Raw genomic sequence first — 16,082 nt, 5'->3', positions numbered from 1 at the left:
AGGGGACATAGTTTCAGAATAAGGGGTGGCCCATTTAGAACTGAGATGAGGAGGACTTTCTTCTCTCAGAGGATCTTAAATCTATGGAATTTTCTGCCCCAGAGAGCTGTGGAAGCTAAGTCATTGAATATATTTATGGCGGAGATAGACAGATTTTTGAACAATAAGGGATGGAGGGTTATGGGGAGTGGGCAGGGATCTGAGTCCAAGATCAGATCAGCCATGATCTTATTGAATGGCGGAGCAGGCTCGAGGGGCTGAATGGCCTACTCCTGCTCCTATTTCTTGTGCTGTCGGCCAGTGCAGACACGATGGGCCGAAATGGCCTCCTTCCATGCTGTAAATTTCTATAATTCTATGATAAGATTCTGAGACAAACAGACTCTGGTTGCAGACTGCAGATAATTGAATAATCACCTGTCAGAAAGGCTTTTCTTTCTTGTATTTTGTACAGGAGTGTGTGAGAAGTGCTGGAAAAGCCTTCTTTGATAATAGGAGGCAGTATCAGCCATCTTCTAGTTTATGTGCTGTCCTTTTAGTTAATTTGATTCTTGTGCTTATTGGAAACTTAAGCAATATTAATAGAGAAAGGATACAAAGAATACAGGCCATCATGTGTGCATTTGCTTAAAAGCACTCAAACCAGGGTACAACCTATGTCCCCAGGTTCCTAAAGTCTTGCCTATCTTGGCAGACCAATGGAGTTGCAAATAAGCATGACAATAAAATTAAACTGAGCTTATGTTATTTTTGAATGATCTTTTCAAATATGCCATGAAAGAGAGTTGGGATGACTGAAATAACTAGTGAATCCAACACAGATTGCTACCCATAGACTGCCGCATAAAATTTAAAGCTAACAGAAGGCACTTATTTCTTTGAACAAATGCATTTGTGGATCCATATCCATTTAAATCTCTTACCTGTTGCTAAATGCAGGCTTCTTTACATGTCACATATGTTTGCCCTCACAATGCCGTGGCACAAGGCAAGTTAATGGGGAACCTCAGCTGCTAGATTGCAGCTTTAATGAAAACACAGACAATAAGAACAGGTATGATTCAGGATCATATTTCAATCTTCTTTGTTGCTTCTAACAATGATGCTGGGACTGTTTGATTCTTGCTGCTGTTTGGTGGAGATAGTAAATTGCTTTGCAGATCCTGCCAGTTCGAGATGGCTGGGTGGGTTGGGGGGGGGGGGGGGCGGGGGGTGGGGGAAAGGGGGTAGATACCAACATTACTCTTACTGCCGGACACAAAACCTCCAAAATATAAAAGGCTTAGGACTAGAAGTTTAATCCATTTTAATTACAGAGTATTTACAGAACAGAAACAAGCCATTCAGCCTAACTGATCCGTGCCACTGTTTATGCTCCACCGAGCCTCCTCCCACCCTACTTCATCATATCCCTACATTACAACAATGACTACATTGACTATACTTCATTGGCTGTAAAGTGCTTTGAGACGTCCAGTGGTCGTGAAAGGCGCTATATAAATCCAAGTCTTTCTTTCTTTCTATTGCTTTCTTCCTCATGTGCTTATCTAACTTCCGCTTAAATGCATCTCTGCTATTTGCCTCAACCACTCTGTGTTGTAGCGAGGTCCTATGGTATGGCTGCCTTCAGTTGATGGACAGCAGCAGTGCTACTGTGGCCTCGGATGACCTCTAAGCTAGGGAGGAGGAAGAAAAATCAGACAGGGTACCTGCTTTTTATTTGCTCATGGGATGAGCAAGGTTGCATTTATTGCCCATTCCTAGTTGTGCTGAGAAAGTGATGGGTCATTTCCTTGAACTACCTGCGGAAGGCTTTGGCCACCTTACAATAAAAAAGGCCCTACCAAATTTAGCAGTGGCTCGGGTACAAATCAGGTACGGGCTTTCCCACTGCTACATCTGCCAGTAAAACAGGCGCAACAATGTTGAATTTAGTGTGCAGGCTCACACAATAAAAATGACAGTGAATTTACAGCACAGAAACGGGCCGTTTGGCCCAGCTGGTCTATGCCGGAGTTTATGCTTCACACAAGCCTCCTTCCATCCCCATCAACTCCATGGGTGGGTGGGTGGGGGGAGGGGGGCGGGAAAGGGGGGGTAGATACCAACATCATTCTTACTGCTGCACACAAAACTCAAAGAATATCCTTCTATTCCTTTCTCCCTCAAATGCTTATCTAGCTTCCCCTCTCCAGTCGTCCTAGTTAACCCTTGCCACTGGATAAAGACCTAGCTCTGTCAAGCCCGTGTGGTGGCTGATGTGCAACGGTCACCACAAGTTAAAAAAATCCATGCACAGGCATCTTCCACCCCTGGAGTTCAGGACTGGAACATCGGGTCCTTCATTGAAGCATCTGTGAACCCATGTGGAAACAAGCTTCCCCTCTCCAGTATGCACGAATAGTATGCAGGTACAGCAAGTGATCAGGAAGGCCAGTGGTATCTTTATTGCAAAGGGGATGGAGTATACAAGCTGGGAAGTCTTGCTACAGCTATATAAGGTATTGGTGAGGCCACACCTGGAATACTGCGTGCAGTTTTGGTTTCCATATTTACGAAAGGATATACTTGCTTTGGAGGCAGTTCAGAGAAGATTCACTAGGTTGATTCCTGGGATGAGGGGGTTGACTTATGAGGAAAGGTTGAGTAGGTTGGGCCTCTACTCATTGGAATTCAGAAGAATGAGAGGTGATCTTATCAAAACGTATAAAATTATGAAGGGGCTTGACAAGGTGGATGCAGAGAGGATGTTTCCACTGATGGGGGAGATGAGAGGACATGATCTTAGAATAAGGGGCCACCCAGTTAAAACAGAGAGGAGAAATTTCTTCTCTCAGAGGGTTGTTAATCTGTGGAATTTGCTGCCTCAGAGAGCTGAGGAAGCTGGGACATTGAATAAATTTAAGACAGAAATAGACAGTTTCTTAAACGATAAGGGGTTATGGGGAGTGGGCGGGGAAGTGGAGCAGAGTCCATGATCAGATCAGCCATGATCCTATTAAATGGCGGAGCAGGCTCGTATGGCCTACTCCTGCTCCTATTTCTTATGTTCTTATGTAAGTCATCCTCATTCGATGATGATATGTGTCTATGCTATTCATCTCAACCACTCCCTGTGGCAGCGAGTTCCACATTCTCACCACTCTCTGGGTAAAGAAGTTTCTCCTGAATTCCTTATTTAATTTATTAGTGACTATCTTATATTTATAACTCTTAGTTTTGGACTCCTCCCACCCCACCACAAGAGGAAACAGCTTCTCTACGTCTACCCTATCGAGCACGTTCATAATTTTAAAGACCTCTTTTAGGTCACCCCTCAGCCTTTGCTTTTATAGCGAAAAGAGCCTGTTCAGTCATTCCTGAAAGTTATAGCCTTTTGGAGTTGATGCACTGAAGAGCTGCACTGTGGATCTGTGCCCCAGCAAAAAGGGGAGAAAAATGGACATTTTTTAAAAGCTATAGGGACAGAATTGTGATTCTAATAAAAAAGAGTGTTGAAAACCAGGATTTGCATGAATAACACTCACTGGCTTTATTTTTATAGTGTTAATATTAGAGGAACTAGAAGCTGACAGGCTTTTTATAGTTTTAATTACACTAGGACGACAGGGGAACCATCAGATAATACAATAAACTAAAAACATAGCTTCAAGAGGATACATAAGTTCCTTAACTAAAAGCAAAATGCAGGCAATATACAACAGGTCTATTAGCATGAGGAAATAGAAACGGGCAGGATAATGTTTCGGGTGGGTCCTCTCGTGCAGATTTGATTCTCAATTAGGCTCAAAACCCCTGTGTTACTGAGAGGGAATCGGCTTTGGTTCCCGCAGCTAGTCATAGAATCATAGAAATTTACAGTACAGAAGGAGGCCATTTCGGCCCATCGTGTCCGTGCCGGCCGACAAAGAGCTATCCGGCTTAAACCCACTTTCCAGCTCTTGATTCGTAGCCCTAGGTTATGGCACTTCAAGTGCACATCCAAGTACTTTTTAAATGTGGTGAGGGTTTTTGCCTCTACCACCCTTTCAGGCAGTGAGTTCCAGACCCCCACAACTCTCTGCGTGGAAAAAAATTCCCCTCTAAACCTCCTACCAATTATGCTTCCTGGTTGTTCACCCCTCTGCTAAGGGAAATAGGTCCTTCCTATTCACTCTATCTAGGCCCCTCATAATTTTATACACCTCAGCCTCCTCTGTTCCAAAGAAAACAAACCCCAGCCTATCCAATCTTTCTTCATAGCTAAAAATTCTCCAGTCCAGGCAACATCCTCGTAAATCTCCTCTGTACCCTCTCCAGTGCAATCACATCTTCCCTGCAATATGGTGTGCACTCAGTACTCTAGCTGTAGCCTAACCAGTGTTTTGTACAGTTCAAGCATAACCTCCTGCTCTTGTATTCTGTGCCTCGGCTAATAAAGGCAAGTATTTTGTATGCCTTCTTAACCACCTTATCTACCTGACCTGCTATCTTCAGGGATCTGTGGACATGCACTCCAAGATCCCTTTGTTCCTCTACACTTCTCAGTGTCCCACCATTGTATTCTCTTGCCTTGTCGCGTCCTGTTCATTTGAAAGATCTGGGGTGTGGTTTGGGTTTGCCCGTGATGATCCCCACAGTGGAATAGTCTGTTGCTGCATGCTGTTCCGGCGCACACGTGAAGAATGGCCACTTGGGTGGGGTACCAGGGAAGAGCAGCTGGTGTGCACTCAGTGCCTTCAGGATAGGAGGAGAGAACAACAAATCTAGGAATACGCTAATGTGCAATTTTTTTTGGTGCCGGAGAATTTCTTCTGATTTCCAGTGCCCAGAGTCACCATCACGCAGCGTAAAAGTTCCCTCAATTCTGTCTCAACCACAGTCTCGGAAGAGCACATTATTGCGACTTTCCAGATCTCTGAGTAAGATGGCAAGTTAATGTTAGTTTTATGATGGCCCACGAGAATCTGGATTGACATTGGCCAAACGAATATCAGATAGGACCTTACAGCCAATGATAGAGGAGATCTTTATCCCCTGGTCTGGTCTGAATCCCAGAAATGAAAGGTCAGTGCATTAACTCACTGCACCACCCATTTCCCCACCTCATTTGTTATTGCACAATTTTTCCTTTTATTATATAAATTCCATTTTTTATTCTTTGAAATTGCTTACAAATAACTAAATATGGTTCATTGGCTCTTCCCTTCTTACAGAAATTAAACTCTGAGTAAATACCCTGAAAATGCCATTAGTATAATGAGGATTAAAGTGTTTGTGCGGTTCAACCTATGCGACATATTCCAATGCTAGTTTGTTTCTGTTTCGTCTGCAACCCTATGTAACCAGTATCCTACCGCCACCAGAGGGCGTATCTGTTGGAGTCCCAAGGGATCCCAGCATCCCTTGGGAGCACTGTATATAAGCAGGCTTCCCATGCTGTACCAGCACTCTGGAGTTAGAATAAAGAGACTAAGGTCACACTTACTCATGTCTACAATACTCAGTTACATTATTTTGTTAAGAACATAACAGTTTCACTGAAGGCACTGACTTCTTGCTGTCCCACAGACACTGGGTGCCATCAGCTGCTTTGCCCAAGGTGCTGTTCTTGCTGTGTGAGCCTCGGCGATGAGGGCTATCAGACTATTCCACCATGGGAAACATCACAGCCAATTCTGCTCCTACCCAATGTCCACACTTCCAGCATCAACAAAATCACAACTTGTATTTATATAGCGCCTTTAACATAGTGAAATTCCCAAGGTGCTTTACGGGAGCATTATGAGAAAAAAAATTTGACATCAAGCTGCATAAGTAGAAATTAGGGCAGGTGACCAAAAGCTTGGTCTAAGAGGTAGGTTTTAAGGAGCGTCTTGAAGGAGGATAGAGAGGTAGAGAGGTTTAGGCAGCGAGTTCCAGAGCTTGGGGCCCAGGCAACAACAAGCACGGCCACCAATGGTTGAGTGGTTATAATCAGGGATGCTCAAGAGGGCAGAATTAGAGGAGCGCAGACATCTTAGGGCAGGGGGGGAGCGGAGATTACAGAGATAGGGAGGGGCGAGGCCATGGAGAGATTTGAAAATAAGGATGAGAATTTTGAAATCGAGGCGTTGCTTAACCGGAAGCCAATGTAGGTCAGCAAGCACAGCGGTGATGGGTGAGCGGGACTTGGCGTGAGTTAGGAGCATCGGTCACTTGATGGCAATCGGAGGCAGGGGAACCTGTCCAGTTTTCCATTTGCCCCACAGAAGGACACCAAGACTAATTTTAAGCACCGCTAACACCTGCCTGAGACAGGTCATCGGAATGGGGAACTGGCTTGTATGGCTCACCTACTAACTGCTATAACCAGCTGAGCCACATTCCAACACTTCCGATCCTTAAATCCCAACTAAAGCCTCTTTGAAGTTATTTATATAATAAATAAAGTGCATGTGGTTTTGTATTAAAGTGATTGAAATTAATTTTTGATGAGCGTTTTAATCATGAAATATGGAATATCAGGTTAGTGCTCAATGAATATATTCAATGGTGTATTTGTCAATTAACACAGGATTTATATATATATATATATATATATATATATTATATATACAGCATTCCGCGGCCAGCCTAGATCAGGATATAAGCTATTGCGAATATAAACCGAAAGAAGGTACTTAGTAATGAATTCGCATTTTGTTTCTGGCACCAAGCACTTAAGTTGAAAAATGGCATCTCCACAGCTAACAGTGGTAGCGTGCAGTATTTATTCAGGATGATATCAATTATAATTTATTTCTCGGTGCAGGAAGGGGGGCACCGCTACTAAAATATTACTTGGAAATTAGTCCCGTTTTAACAGATGGTCTTGTTTCTCTGACCTCTTAATATCCTTATAATGATGTCATTTACCATTTCATGCTCACCAAAGTCAGCCACCACTGGGTCTGCCATGGAAGGCCGGGCTGGGAGAATGTGATTGCTCAAAGCAGCATGTTTACTGGTTACATTTTTGTAAATATGCCCAGCAGGAGTTGCTCCAGTGCACGTACCATTTCTGTTCATAGTCGAACGTATGACAGAAAATGGCCCTCTTGTGGATTAGGTAGTGATAGGACTGTTACAAATTAGAGGGATCCATTGTCCTAGGTGCAAGGTAACTATACATCAGCTGCTCCAACAATTTGTGAACCGCTTGCAGAGTGCACAGCAGAGGGAAACAATCACTCAGAATGCACAAAGTCACCGAACATCTCGCCCTCCCTCCCTCCCACCCCCAAAAAAGTCATCTATTTATTCATTTAGTGCTCCTCTCTGGAAGGCGCTGACCGACAATGAATGTCAGCAGCTTAGTCGGTCATGGGGAGAATCGCAGCAAGTCCGGATCCTCTCCTCGGCCAATGCTCATATGTGTGCTCCTGCACGGTCGACTAATACCAATCAGGCCGGTTTTCCTCGCCCCAACGCACTGGCACTGAGACCAGTTGTAGCATTTCTAACACAGCTCGGCTGAGGTATGAATCTATGGCACCAGTTTGCTCCTCAGTGCCTCACCTAAGCAGCCATTCTTCATACCCAAGGCCGAACACTGAATGTCGGCAGGCTGTTTGACCATAGAAAATATTCAGCATCCTCATCCCACCAATAAGACAGGGGGGGGAGGGGGGGGGGCATTGGGGAGCAAGAGATACAGGAACAGAATATTTCATCTTTATGTATTCTATTTAAAAACATTTATGAAGTAATCATTGACCAATGATAACTGAACATTAAGTTTATGAATGGGGAGCACCATTCTGTGGCCCTGTAATTTAAACTACCGTGCTATTGTACTTCGTAATTTATAACTCCGCAATGCAGACTTTTTCTATCACTGACAGATGCAGGCCTACAGTATACTGTAATATAAAGCACTGAGATGCTGTATTGCAAAGTATACCGTATAATTCTGTGTACAGGTTACACTTGTGCAAATGTTGAACTTTTACAACAGGCAAGAAAGATATTTGTTGCGAAGGTGTGACCTGAGTCGCTCTTAAATGGGATGATTTGACAGACATTCCAACCGCAATTCACCAGTAAAACCAGAAATATATGTGTGGTCATAACTTTGTCTTTCTTCCCTAACGATGAGACGTTAAACCAAATTGGCTGCGACATTTCCCACATTACAAAAGTGACTACACTTCAAAAAGTACTTCATTGGCTGTAAAGCGCTTTGGGACGTCCAGTGGTTGTGAAAGGCACTATATAAATGCAAGTCTTTTTCTTTTCTCACTGGGGTGCTGACTTGTGCTAGTTCCACAGATGCTGACTACCTTTTAGTGCATCGCTCTGCGAGATTATTTCCTGTGTGTGACTATCCACAGATTGTTTGGCAGTGGAGGGCATCAGAAACAAACCCAATCCTTCCCTTATACGATGCCCATATACGTGCAGGTGTTGCTGGAAAGCGATCGTGACTGGATCTGGTCGATTTTCTTTTAATTACTCCCTTGCCCTGGATCAGAGTTGTGACACTGGCAGAGAGCAGTTAAATTCCATTCAGATCAAGGCTGGGATCTTCTGGTCTCTTTGGCACAGTACCAAATCATCTAATCACAATTTAACTTAAAACTGTTCTTAATTATTACACTCACTAGTGGCAGAGTGACATTGTTTCTTTTCCATTGTCAGTTGTGGCTCAGTGGATAGCACGCTCTGAGTCAGAAGGTTGTGGGTTCAAGCCCCACTCCAGAGACTTGAGCACAGAAATCTAGGCTGACACTCCCAGTGCAGTATCAAGGGAGTGCTGTGCTGTCAGAGATGATGTAAATCGGGTGAGACATTAAACCGAGACCCTGTCTGCTCTCTCAGGTGGACGTAAATGATCCCACGGCACGATTTCGAAGAAGAGCAGGGGAGTTATCCCCGGTGCCATGGCCAATATTTATCCCTCAATCAGCATCACTAAATCAGATTATCTGGCCATTGTCACATTGCTGTTTGTGGGAGCTTGCTGTGTGCAAATTGGCATCCTACATTATAACAGTGACTAGACTTCAAAAATACTCCAAAAGTGGCTTTAAAGTGCTTTCGGATGTCCTGAGGTTATGAAGGACACTATATAAATGCAAGTCTTTTTTTTATCTTTTAGGTCTGGGCCACGGACTTAGACGTGGCCTACAGTGACCAGCTGGCCATGACACAACTGATGCTCTTCGTTTCGAATGGGAGGCTGGACTGCAGAATCAACACCTTTGAGGTGCCTCCAAAGCCCAAGGAGAAGACGAGGAGACTTCGCAGGAAGAAAGTGTCAGTGGAAGAAACACAAACTGTATGTGTGCATGAATACAACAAGCAATCAAATTAGAAATTTGAACCACCTCAACCATAAAATAATTTCATAACTGTTCCTCTCATTACAATCAGAAATTAATTAGAAGTCATTACAGAGCACTTACATACTTTGGGATGTCAGCGGGGTTAAAAACAGAATATAGTAATTAATTAATGCTTGCGTGAGAAACTATTGCATTGGAAACCTTATCAGGAGCAAAATTGCCTGAAAGCATTCACAAAATTAATACAGAAATAGGCACACGCCTTATCTGGGGAAAAAAACATGCAGTATCTATAAAGCTAAACATTCATTATATTTGCAATACATTACCATCTACATAAATGCAGCTAAATAATCAACACATAAATAATTCATGATGCAATTCATTATGCATGCGTATGCATACATCATTGTTATAATGAGTACCTCATCAGCTGCCAAATGTTAAACAATAGTAGTCCATTATTGCAATGATATTCAAGTTTACGGTTGTTAAACTGCTGCTTGTATTATTCTGTCAAACATTAATTTAGTTGCAGTCCCATAGTACACACAACAGATTTTGTAAGTTTCTCCTTTTACAGTTAATGATATGATCAATGAGTGTTATTAAATCTATGAATATTATAAACATGATTAATTTTCAATGAGACGTTTAACACGCAAGTAGATGATTCACGTTTTTCCAGCTTTCTTGCTACCACGTCTGCACCAGATTTCTGGTCATTGCAAGCGAAAATTTTCAGAGCTTAAATCAACTTTTAATTATGAAGAAAAATGCTTCAGCTTTAACCTGTTAAGCGTTCGGTTCTACCTGACATCCCCCTCTTCACTTTGATGCGGTTCAGCAACAGAATTCCATCAGTGTCCATTCCCTATTTTCTTTTCTCTACTTTTGCCTCTCCTCTTCTGAAAGCGCTGTCTCTTCCTAGAGTATGGGGCCAGGTTACCAACAGCCCTGGCAGCATCTCGCCCAAGTGGCCATTCTCCATGTATGAGCATGGAGAGGGTGAGAGTGGGCAGGTTATTTGAGCACTGGGGAGGACAGGCAGGACTGCAAAGCCCAATCCTGTGCTCAACAGGCCACCATACATAGGCACCTCCCTCAGCCACCATACACAGGCACCTCTCTCAGCCAGAGTTCACTGGCTAGCAATCTGCAGCAAAAACCCTGGGTGATTTCATCCCACCCTCATCATCACAGGCAGTCCCTCGACATCGAGGAAGACTTGCTTCCACTCTAAAAGTGAATTCTCAGGTGACTGTACAGTCCAATACGGGAACTACAATCTCTGTCACATGTGGGACAGAGAGTCGTTGAAGGAAAGGGTGGGTGGGACAGGTTTGCCGCACGCTCCTTCCGCTGCCTGCGCTTGATTTCTGCATGCTCTCGGCGACGAGACTCGAGGTGCTCAGCGCCCTCCCGGATGCTCTTCCTCCACTTAGGGCGGTCTTTGGCCAGGGACTCCCAGGTGTCAGTGGGATGTTGCACTTTATCAAGGAGGCTTTGAGGGTGTCCTTGTAACGTTTCCTCTGCCCAACTGAGGCTCGCTTGCCGTGTAGGAGTTCTGAGTAGATCAGACCAGATCAGATCAGACACACTCTAGTCACGTTTCAAACGTTAATTACAAGTATTCGTGACGTGTAATTCCATCAGATTTAACAAAGGACTCTTAAACATCAAACACAATGTAATATTTCTTACACTATATCTTCTTTCTGATCCTAAATAATTTAGTCTCAACTCTCTTTGTGCATCGTATTTTGCCAGTACTTTATAAATATATAAAGTTAGCAGCAGAGCTGGTCTCCAGTCGTCCTGGTTAATCCTTGCCACTGGACCAAGACCTAGCTCTGTCAAGCCCGTGTAGTGGCTGGTGTGCAACGACCACCCCACGTTAAAAAAATCCACGCACAGGCATCTTCCACCCTTCAACATGTAATTAGCGATCTGGACTATCAGGTCCTTCATTGAAACATCTGTGAACTCATCCCTTTTTGGCGTGGAAGCAAGTCATCCTCGATATGAGGGACTGCCTATGATGATAAATATATATATATCATATTATGGGTTTTCCTTTTTCTCTTTTCTACCATTTGTTTAAAACAAGTTTTATTACAATTCCCCCTTAGATTACTACTTAGTATCATGCCCACACAAGCCATAATTAACTTTTTAAAAGAAATGTAATATCAGATTTTGAATGAAGTGAAATAATGTATCCACTTGCTGCCCATAGCATCCAGCAAGCAGGAACATCCCACAGGTGTGCCATACATTTTCTGTCTTTTCCCTGGATGTTCAATTATTAATTTTTATTATTATTAAATTTTGTAGATATGAATTATAAGTTGGGTCTCCTTCAGAAATGAGCAATTCAGATGCTGGATGACAGACGAAAGATTTAAATATTCACCAATGAGGTGGAATCAGAGATTCTAGGGAGAATTAACCCTTCTGGGGCGACAGTAATAGGTTGTCACTATTTAAACATCGAAAGCAATGGGAAGGAGCAGTGGGTTAGATGCTGCTGGCCTTTGACCCCTCTTCCCCCGCCCCCCCCGGGACCTAGGTTTCAATGCAGCACAGACTGATGGAGCGAAAGTGTCCACCGTCTGCTGGCTGTAATGAGTCTGGGCATTCTCATTCCAATACTTGCTGCACACGGACCCACAGCACTCGTCTGTCCCCAGCTCCGCATTAATCAGCAATCTTAGAGAGGCCACAGAACGGCTGGCGGAGGAAATGGAAAATGTCAAAACTGGTGCAGTGAGGGAGTTTTTCGGAGGTTGGGGCTGAGGCATACTGCAGGAAGCATTGCTGCGGTCAATATCAGTGGGTGTCCTGCTCATCAGCTAAAAAGAGCAGGTTAATATCGGGATCCACAGGAAGGCAGCAGAATCAGAAGGCATAAATGGCAAGGGGCAGTTACCCGTCTGCTCAGTTTCTGTTGGGTATTGGCGGGGGTGGGGAGAGGTTAAAATTCTCGACAATGTTTCAGGTAGACTATCAAAACTAACTTGGTTCAGTTAACAGATTTGTGAGGCAGTCCATGCTGTGAGCAAAGCCCGTATCCAAAGAAATGGGAAGCAGATCTTCAGACTACAATATCTGGGGCCCAGAAGAGCCAAGGGCCCAGGGGCAGCATGGGCCAGCCCACACTGCGATATGTGTGCGTACTAGATCCCTGCAGCAGAGCAGGTCTCCAGTCGTCCTGGTTAACCCTTGCCATTGGATAAAGTCCTAGCTCTGTCAAGCCCGTGTGGTGGCTCATAAGCAACAGTCACCACACGTTAAAAAAAATCCACGCACAGGCATCTTCCACCCCCTCAGTTGGAGTTCAGGACTGGAATATCGGGTCCTTCATTGAAACATCTGTGAACTCATCTCTTTTGGTGTGGAAGCAAGTCATCCTCGTTTGAGGGATCACCTATGATGATGATGAAAAAATACATTCATGAAATGAGCTTCCGGCCACATATCTGCGGCATAACTAAGACTGCCTAGTTCCACCTCCGTAACATTGCCCGCCTCCGTCCTTACCTCAGCTCATCTGCTGCTGCAACCCTCATCCATGCCTTTGTTATCTCTAGACTTGACTATTCCAACGCATTCCTGGCTGGCCTCCCACATTCTACCCTACATAAACTTGAGGTCATCCAAAACTCGGCTGCCTGTGTCTTAACGCATACCAGTCCCGCTCACCCATCACCCCTGTGCTTGTTGACATACATTGGCTCCCGGTTAAGCTTGATTTCAAAATTCTCATCCTTGTTTACAGATCTCTTCATGGTCTCACCCCTCCCTATCTCTGTAATCTCCTCCAGCCCCACAACCCCCCCAAGATATCTGCGCTCCTCTAATTCTGCCCTCTTGAGCATCCCTGATTAGAATCACTCCACCATTGGTGGCCGTGCCTTCAGCTGCCTCGGCCTAAGCTCTGGAACTCCCTCCCTAAACCTCTCCGCCTCTCTACCTCTCTTTCCTCCTCAAGGCGCTCCTTAAAACCTACCTCTTTGACAAAGCTTTTGGTCATCTGACATAATTTCTTCTTATCTGGCTCGATGTCAAATTTATTTTTTTGTCTTCTAACACTCCTGCAAAGTTGTTGTTGTTGTTGTTGAATATTTGCTCTGGTTAGTAGATTCTAGTGAAATTCTAAACTCCTTCACAAAGAACTGGAGAAACTTGCTTAATTTAGTGTATTGGGAGTAGCAATTGTGGTGCTGCAAATCAGCCAATGTTCCTGATCACTATCTCTACTGGAAAACATGTGTATGTGGCAATCCAGTGCGAATTGGGTACACTTGGCTGTAATGTGTTCCATGATCAACTAATCTCTCTGCATTCACCATCTAGGCTCGTACATGAATGGGGTGTGGTGCCTGGAAATTGGTCCGCATAGTGCCCATATTTCAGGAGCGACTTGGACTACGAAGGTCCCAATGTGGCGGGCAGGAAGTGCACGCACATTTCCAGCCAGAAGTGCACCACCCACCATATTGGGAAAGGACAAAAAAATGTGTGCTTTATCCATGCCTAAAGCAGATGTTAGCAACTTTGTATGTGCAACTAAGGGGTCTAATGTCTGTTTGAGGTGCCCTGTCTGTAACATATTTGCTTCATAGGTTCTTTGCTTAAGAATTTATGGCAACAAATTGCCATTAAGAACTAGTTGGTTTATTAGCAAAAGATTTAACAATCACACTACACATTACCAGTTCAGCCACCAGGCGCACAACCCCCTGCCTATTCGTGGACACCCTGAACCCAACTGGCTGGGGTTTTATTGAGTCTTGTGAACATCACGTGACTTGCTAAGCCACTCACAACTCAACAGCTCTATCAGCCTGTGAGCATACTCACAGGTGCATACATTACACTATCCAAGATTGGTTTGCCCTGTCGCAGCCTGCGCCTAGGGATCACTTGCTAGGCCCAACCAGGAAAGTAAGTATCTTATCTGAATGCGAAGCCAGGGGGAGCAGGAGTGCTCCCCACATTAAAGGAACCGATCACAGCAGTTCACCCCCCCACCCCCACCCGCTTCGCTGCCACTCCCTGCCCTGACCCTCAATCATCCCTGGCCCCGACCCCTGCTCTACCAACCTTAAATCTCCCCAGGCCCCAGTCTACAATCTCTCCCGCTGCCAGCCCCCCGATGCCGCCCCCGGATCTTCACTGACCCCTGAGCTTCCCCGTCCCCCAATCTCCCTCCACGATCCTTGGTTTCCACAGCGTTAACTACATTTGTGCAGTTCCAGAGAATAAAGGTATTGCTGGGATAAGCATCATCGTGCATCGTTCCAGACATTCCACCATTTACTGGATTAAGTATATTATGCAAGCTTTACTAGTGACCTAGTGGGTGAGGGCACCAAGCCATACAGATGAGGAAAGTTGCAGTTTTGATTTCCAGTCTGTACTGAGTTAGCTGATCTCCAGCAAGGAGGTGGTGGATTTGCTACAGTTGGGCTAGGAAGGAGAGCAATCAGCCAAAGTTCCCGCCCCTGATCACTATCCAATGATTGTTGTTGGACACTTTCTGCGCCTGGTCATCAACGGAGGAAAGAATTGGGCGTGACTGCGATGCCCTGTAGTCAAATAGCCTGCAGCCACTTGTCCTGCCCTGGCAGTTCTTCATCCCTAAAGAATTGCCATGTGGGTGTGTGCCAATGGGATCTAGAGTTGGCACCTTCAGGAGAAGAGGGCAACTCGGAAATAAAACATGCAGTATTCCAGACGATCTGCATTGACTGGTTAAGCGTATTCATGCATTTACACCGGGGTATTTGATTGAAGAAGTTATCCGCTGCAATATTTTAAAAATCTAGTAAAATGGCTTCTGTTGTATTTTAATGAGATCATGTGAACCAAAATATTTGATCGGCAGATGCACTTATCTGAATTCCTCATTTAAACTTAATAGGCCACAGTAGGGTTTCATAATAATACATATATATATCTGTACTGGATATTATTTGCCTTTCAGCAACTTCCTTTTATGAAATGTTACGGAGTGTTAAGCACACAGCTGAAACATGCCAATTTATCCATGGTCCACTACAGTGTACTCTTCAAGATTTTTAAAGCTCACGGGATCGGTTTTGATATTAAGGTATAAGTTTTTTTTTCTTTTCTCCCAAGATTTTCCTCGGTAGTAAGCACCATAGGTGGTCTTCCCCGACTTCATTATAACCGCGGTTTTATTCTATTAAACAAATCGCTTGCATATCGAGGTTTGTCTGAACAGGCTTGCATAGAGGATACTCAATGGGGACTAGTGAGATATGGGTTATATTAGACACATTTGGAAATCCTATTAACTTGCACTGATTTCTACATGCACCTAATAGTCCGTATCTCCCCAAACTCTAAAAGAGTTCTGTAAAAACCACAGCATATTTTCTTTTCCATCCGTCCTCCCCACCTCTTCAATATCGATGGTCTCATCAGAACATAAGAAATAGGAGCAGGAGTCGGCCATTTGGCCCCTCGAGCCTGCTCCACCATTCAATAAGATTGCAGCTGATCTGATCTTGGCCTCAACTCCATTTCCCCGCCCGCTCCCCATAACCCTTTATCATTCAAATATCTGTCCATCTCCACCTTAAATATATTCAATGACCCAGCCTCCACAGCTCTCTGGGGCAGAGAATTCCAAAGATTCACGACTCTCTGAGAGAAGAAATTCCTCCTCATTTCTGTTTTAAATAGGCGACCCCTTATTCTGAAACTATGCCCCCGAGTTCTAGATTCCCCCACGAGGGGAAACATCCTCTCAGCAGCTATCCT

The 16,082-nt window shown here is 44.3% G+C and overlaps 2 protein-coding genes across 4 annotated transcripts in view; both read left to right on the top strand.

Annotated features, from left to right (window-relative positions):
- The window catches only part of c17h15orf61 (chromosome 17 C15orf61 homolog), a 333,965-nt gene that overhangs the window by 298,090 nt on the left and 19,793 nt on the right, over positions 1 to 16,082 (top strand). The gene's annotated exons all lie outside the window — the stretch shown is intronic.
- Positions 1 to 16,082, top strand: part of iqch (IQ motif containing H) — a 182,352-nt gene that overhangs the window by 160,435 nt on the left and 5,835 nt on the right. For all 3 annotated transcript variants that reach the window (XM_070858531.1, XM_070858532.1, XM_070858530.1), the window contains 2 exons: positions 9,101 to 9,280; positions 15,280 to 15,405. In XM_070858531.1, the coding sequence (XP_070714632.1) occupies positions 9,101 to 9,280; positions 15,280 to 15,405 (306 nt within the window). The remainder of the gene's footprint in view (positions 1 to 9,100; positions 9,281 to 15,279; positions 15,406 to 16,082) is intronic.

This window comes from Pristiophorus japonicus, chromosome 17 (assembly GCF_044704955.1).
Source record: "Pristiophorus japonicus isolate sPriJap1 chromosome 17, sPriJap1.hap1, whole genome shotgun sequence".
Classification (NCBI taxonomy): Eukaryota; Metazoa; Chordata; class Chondrichthyes; family Pristiophoridae; genus Pristiophorus; species Pristiophorus japonicus.
Note: the sequence above shows the minus strand (reverse complement) of the source record. Positions and strands in the feature narration are given on the sequence as shown.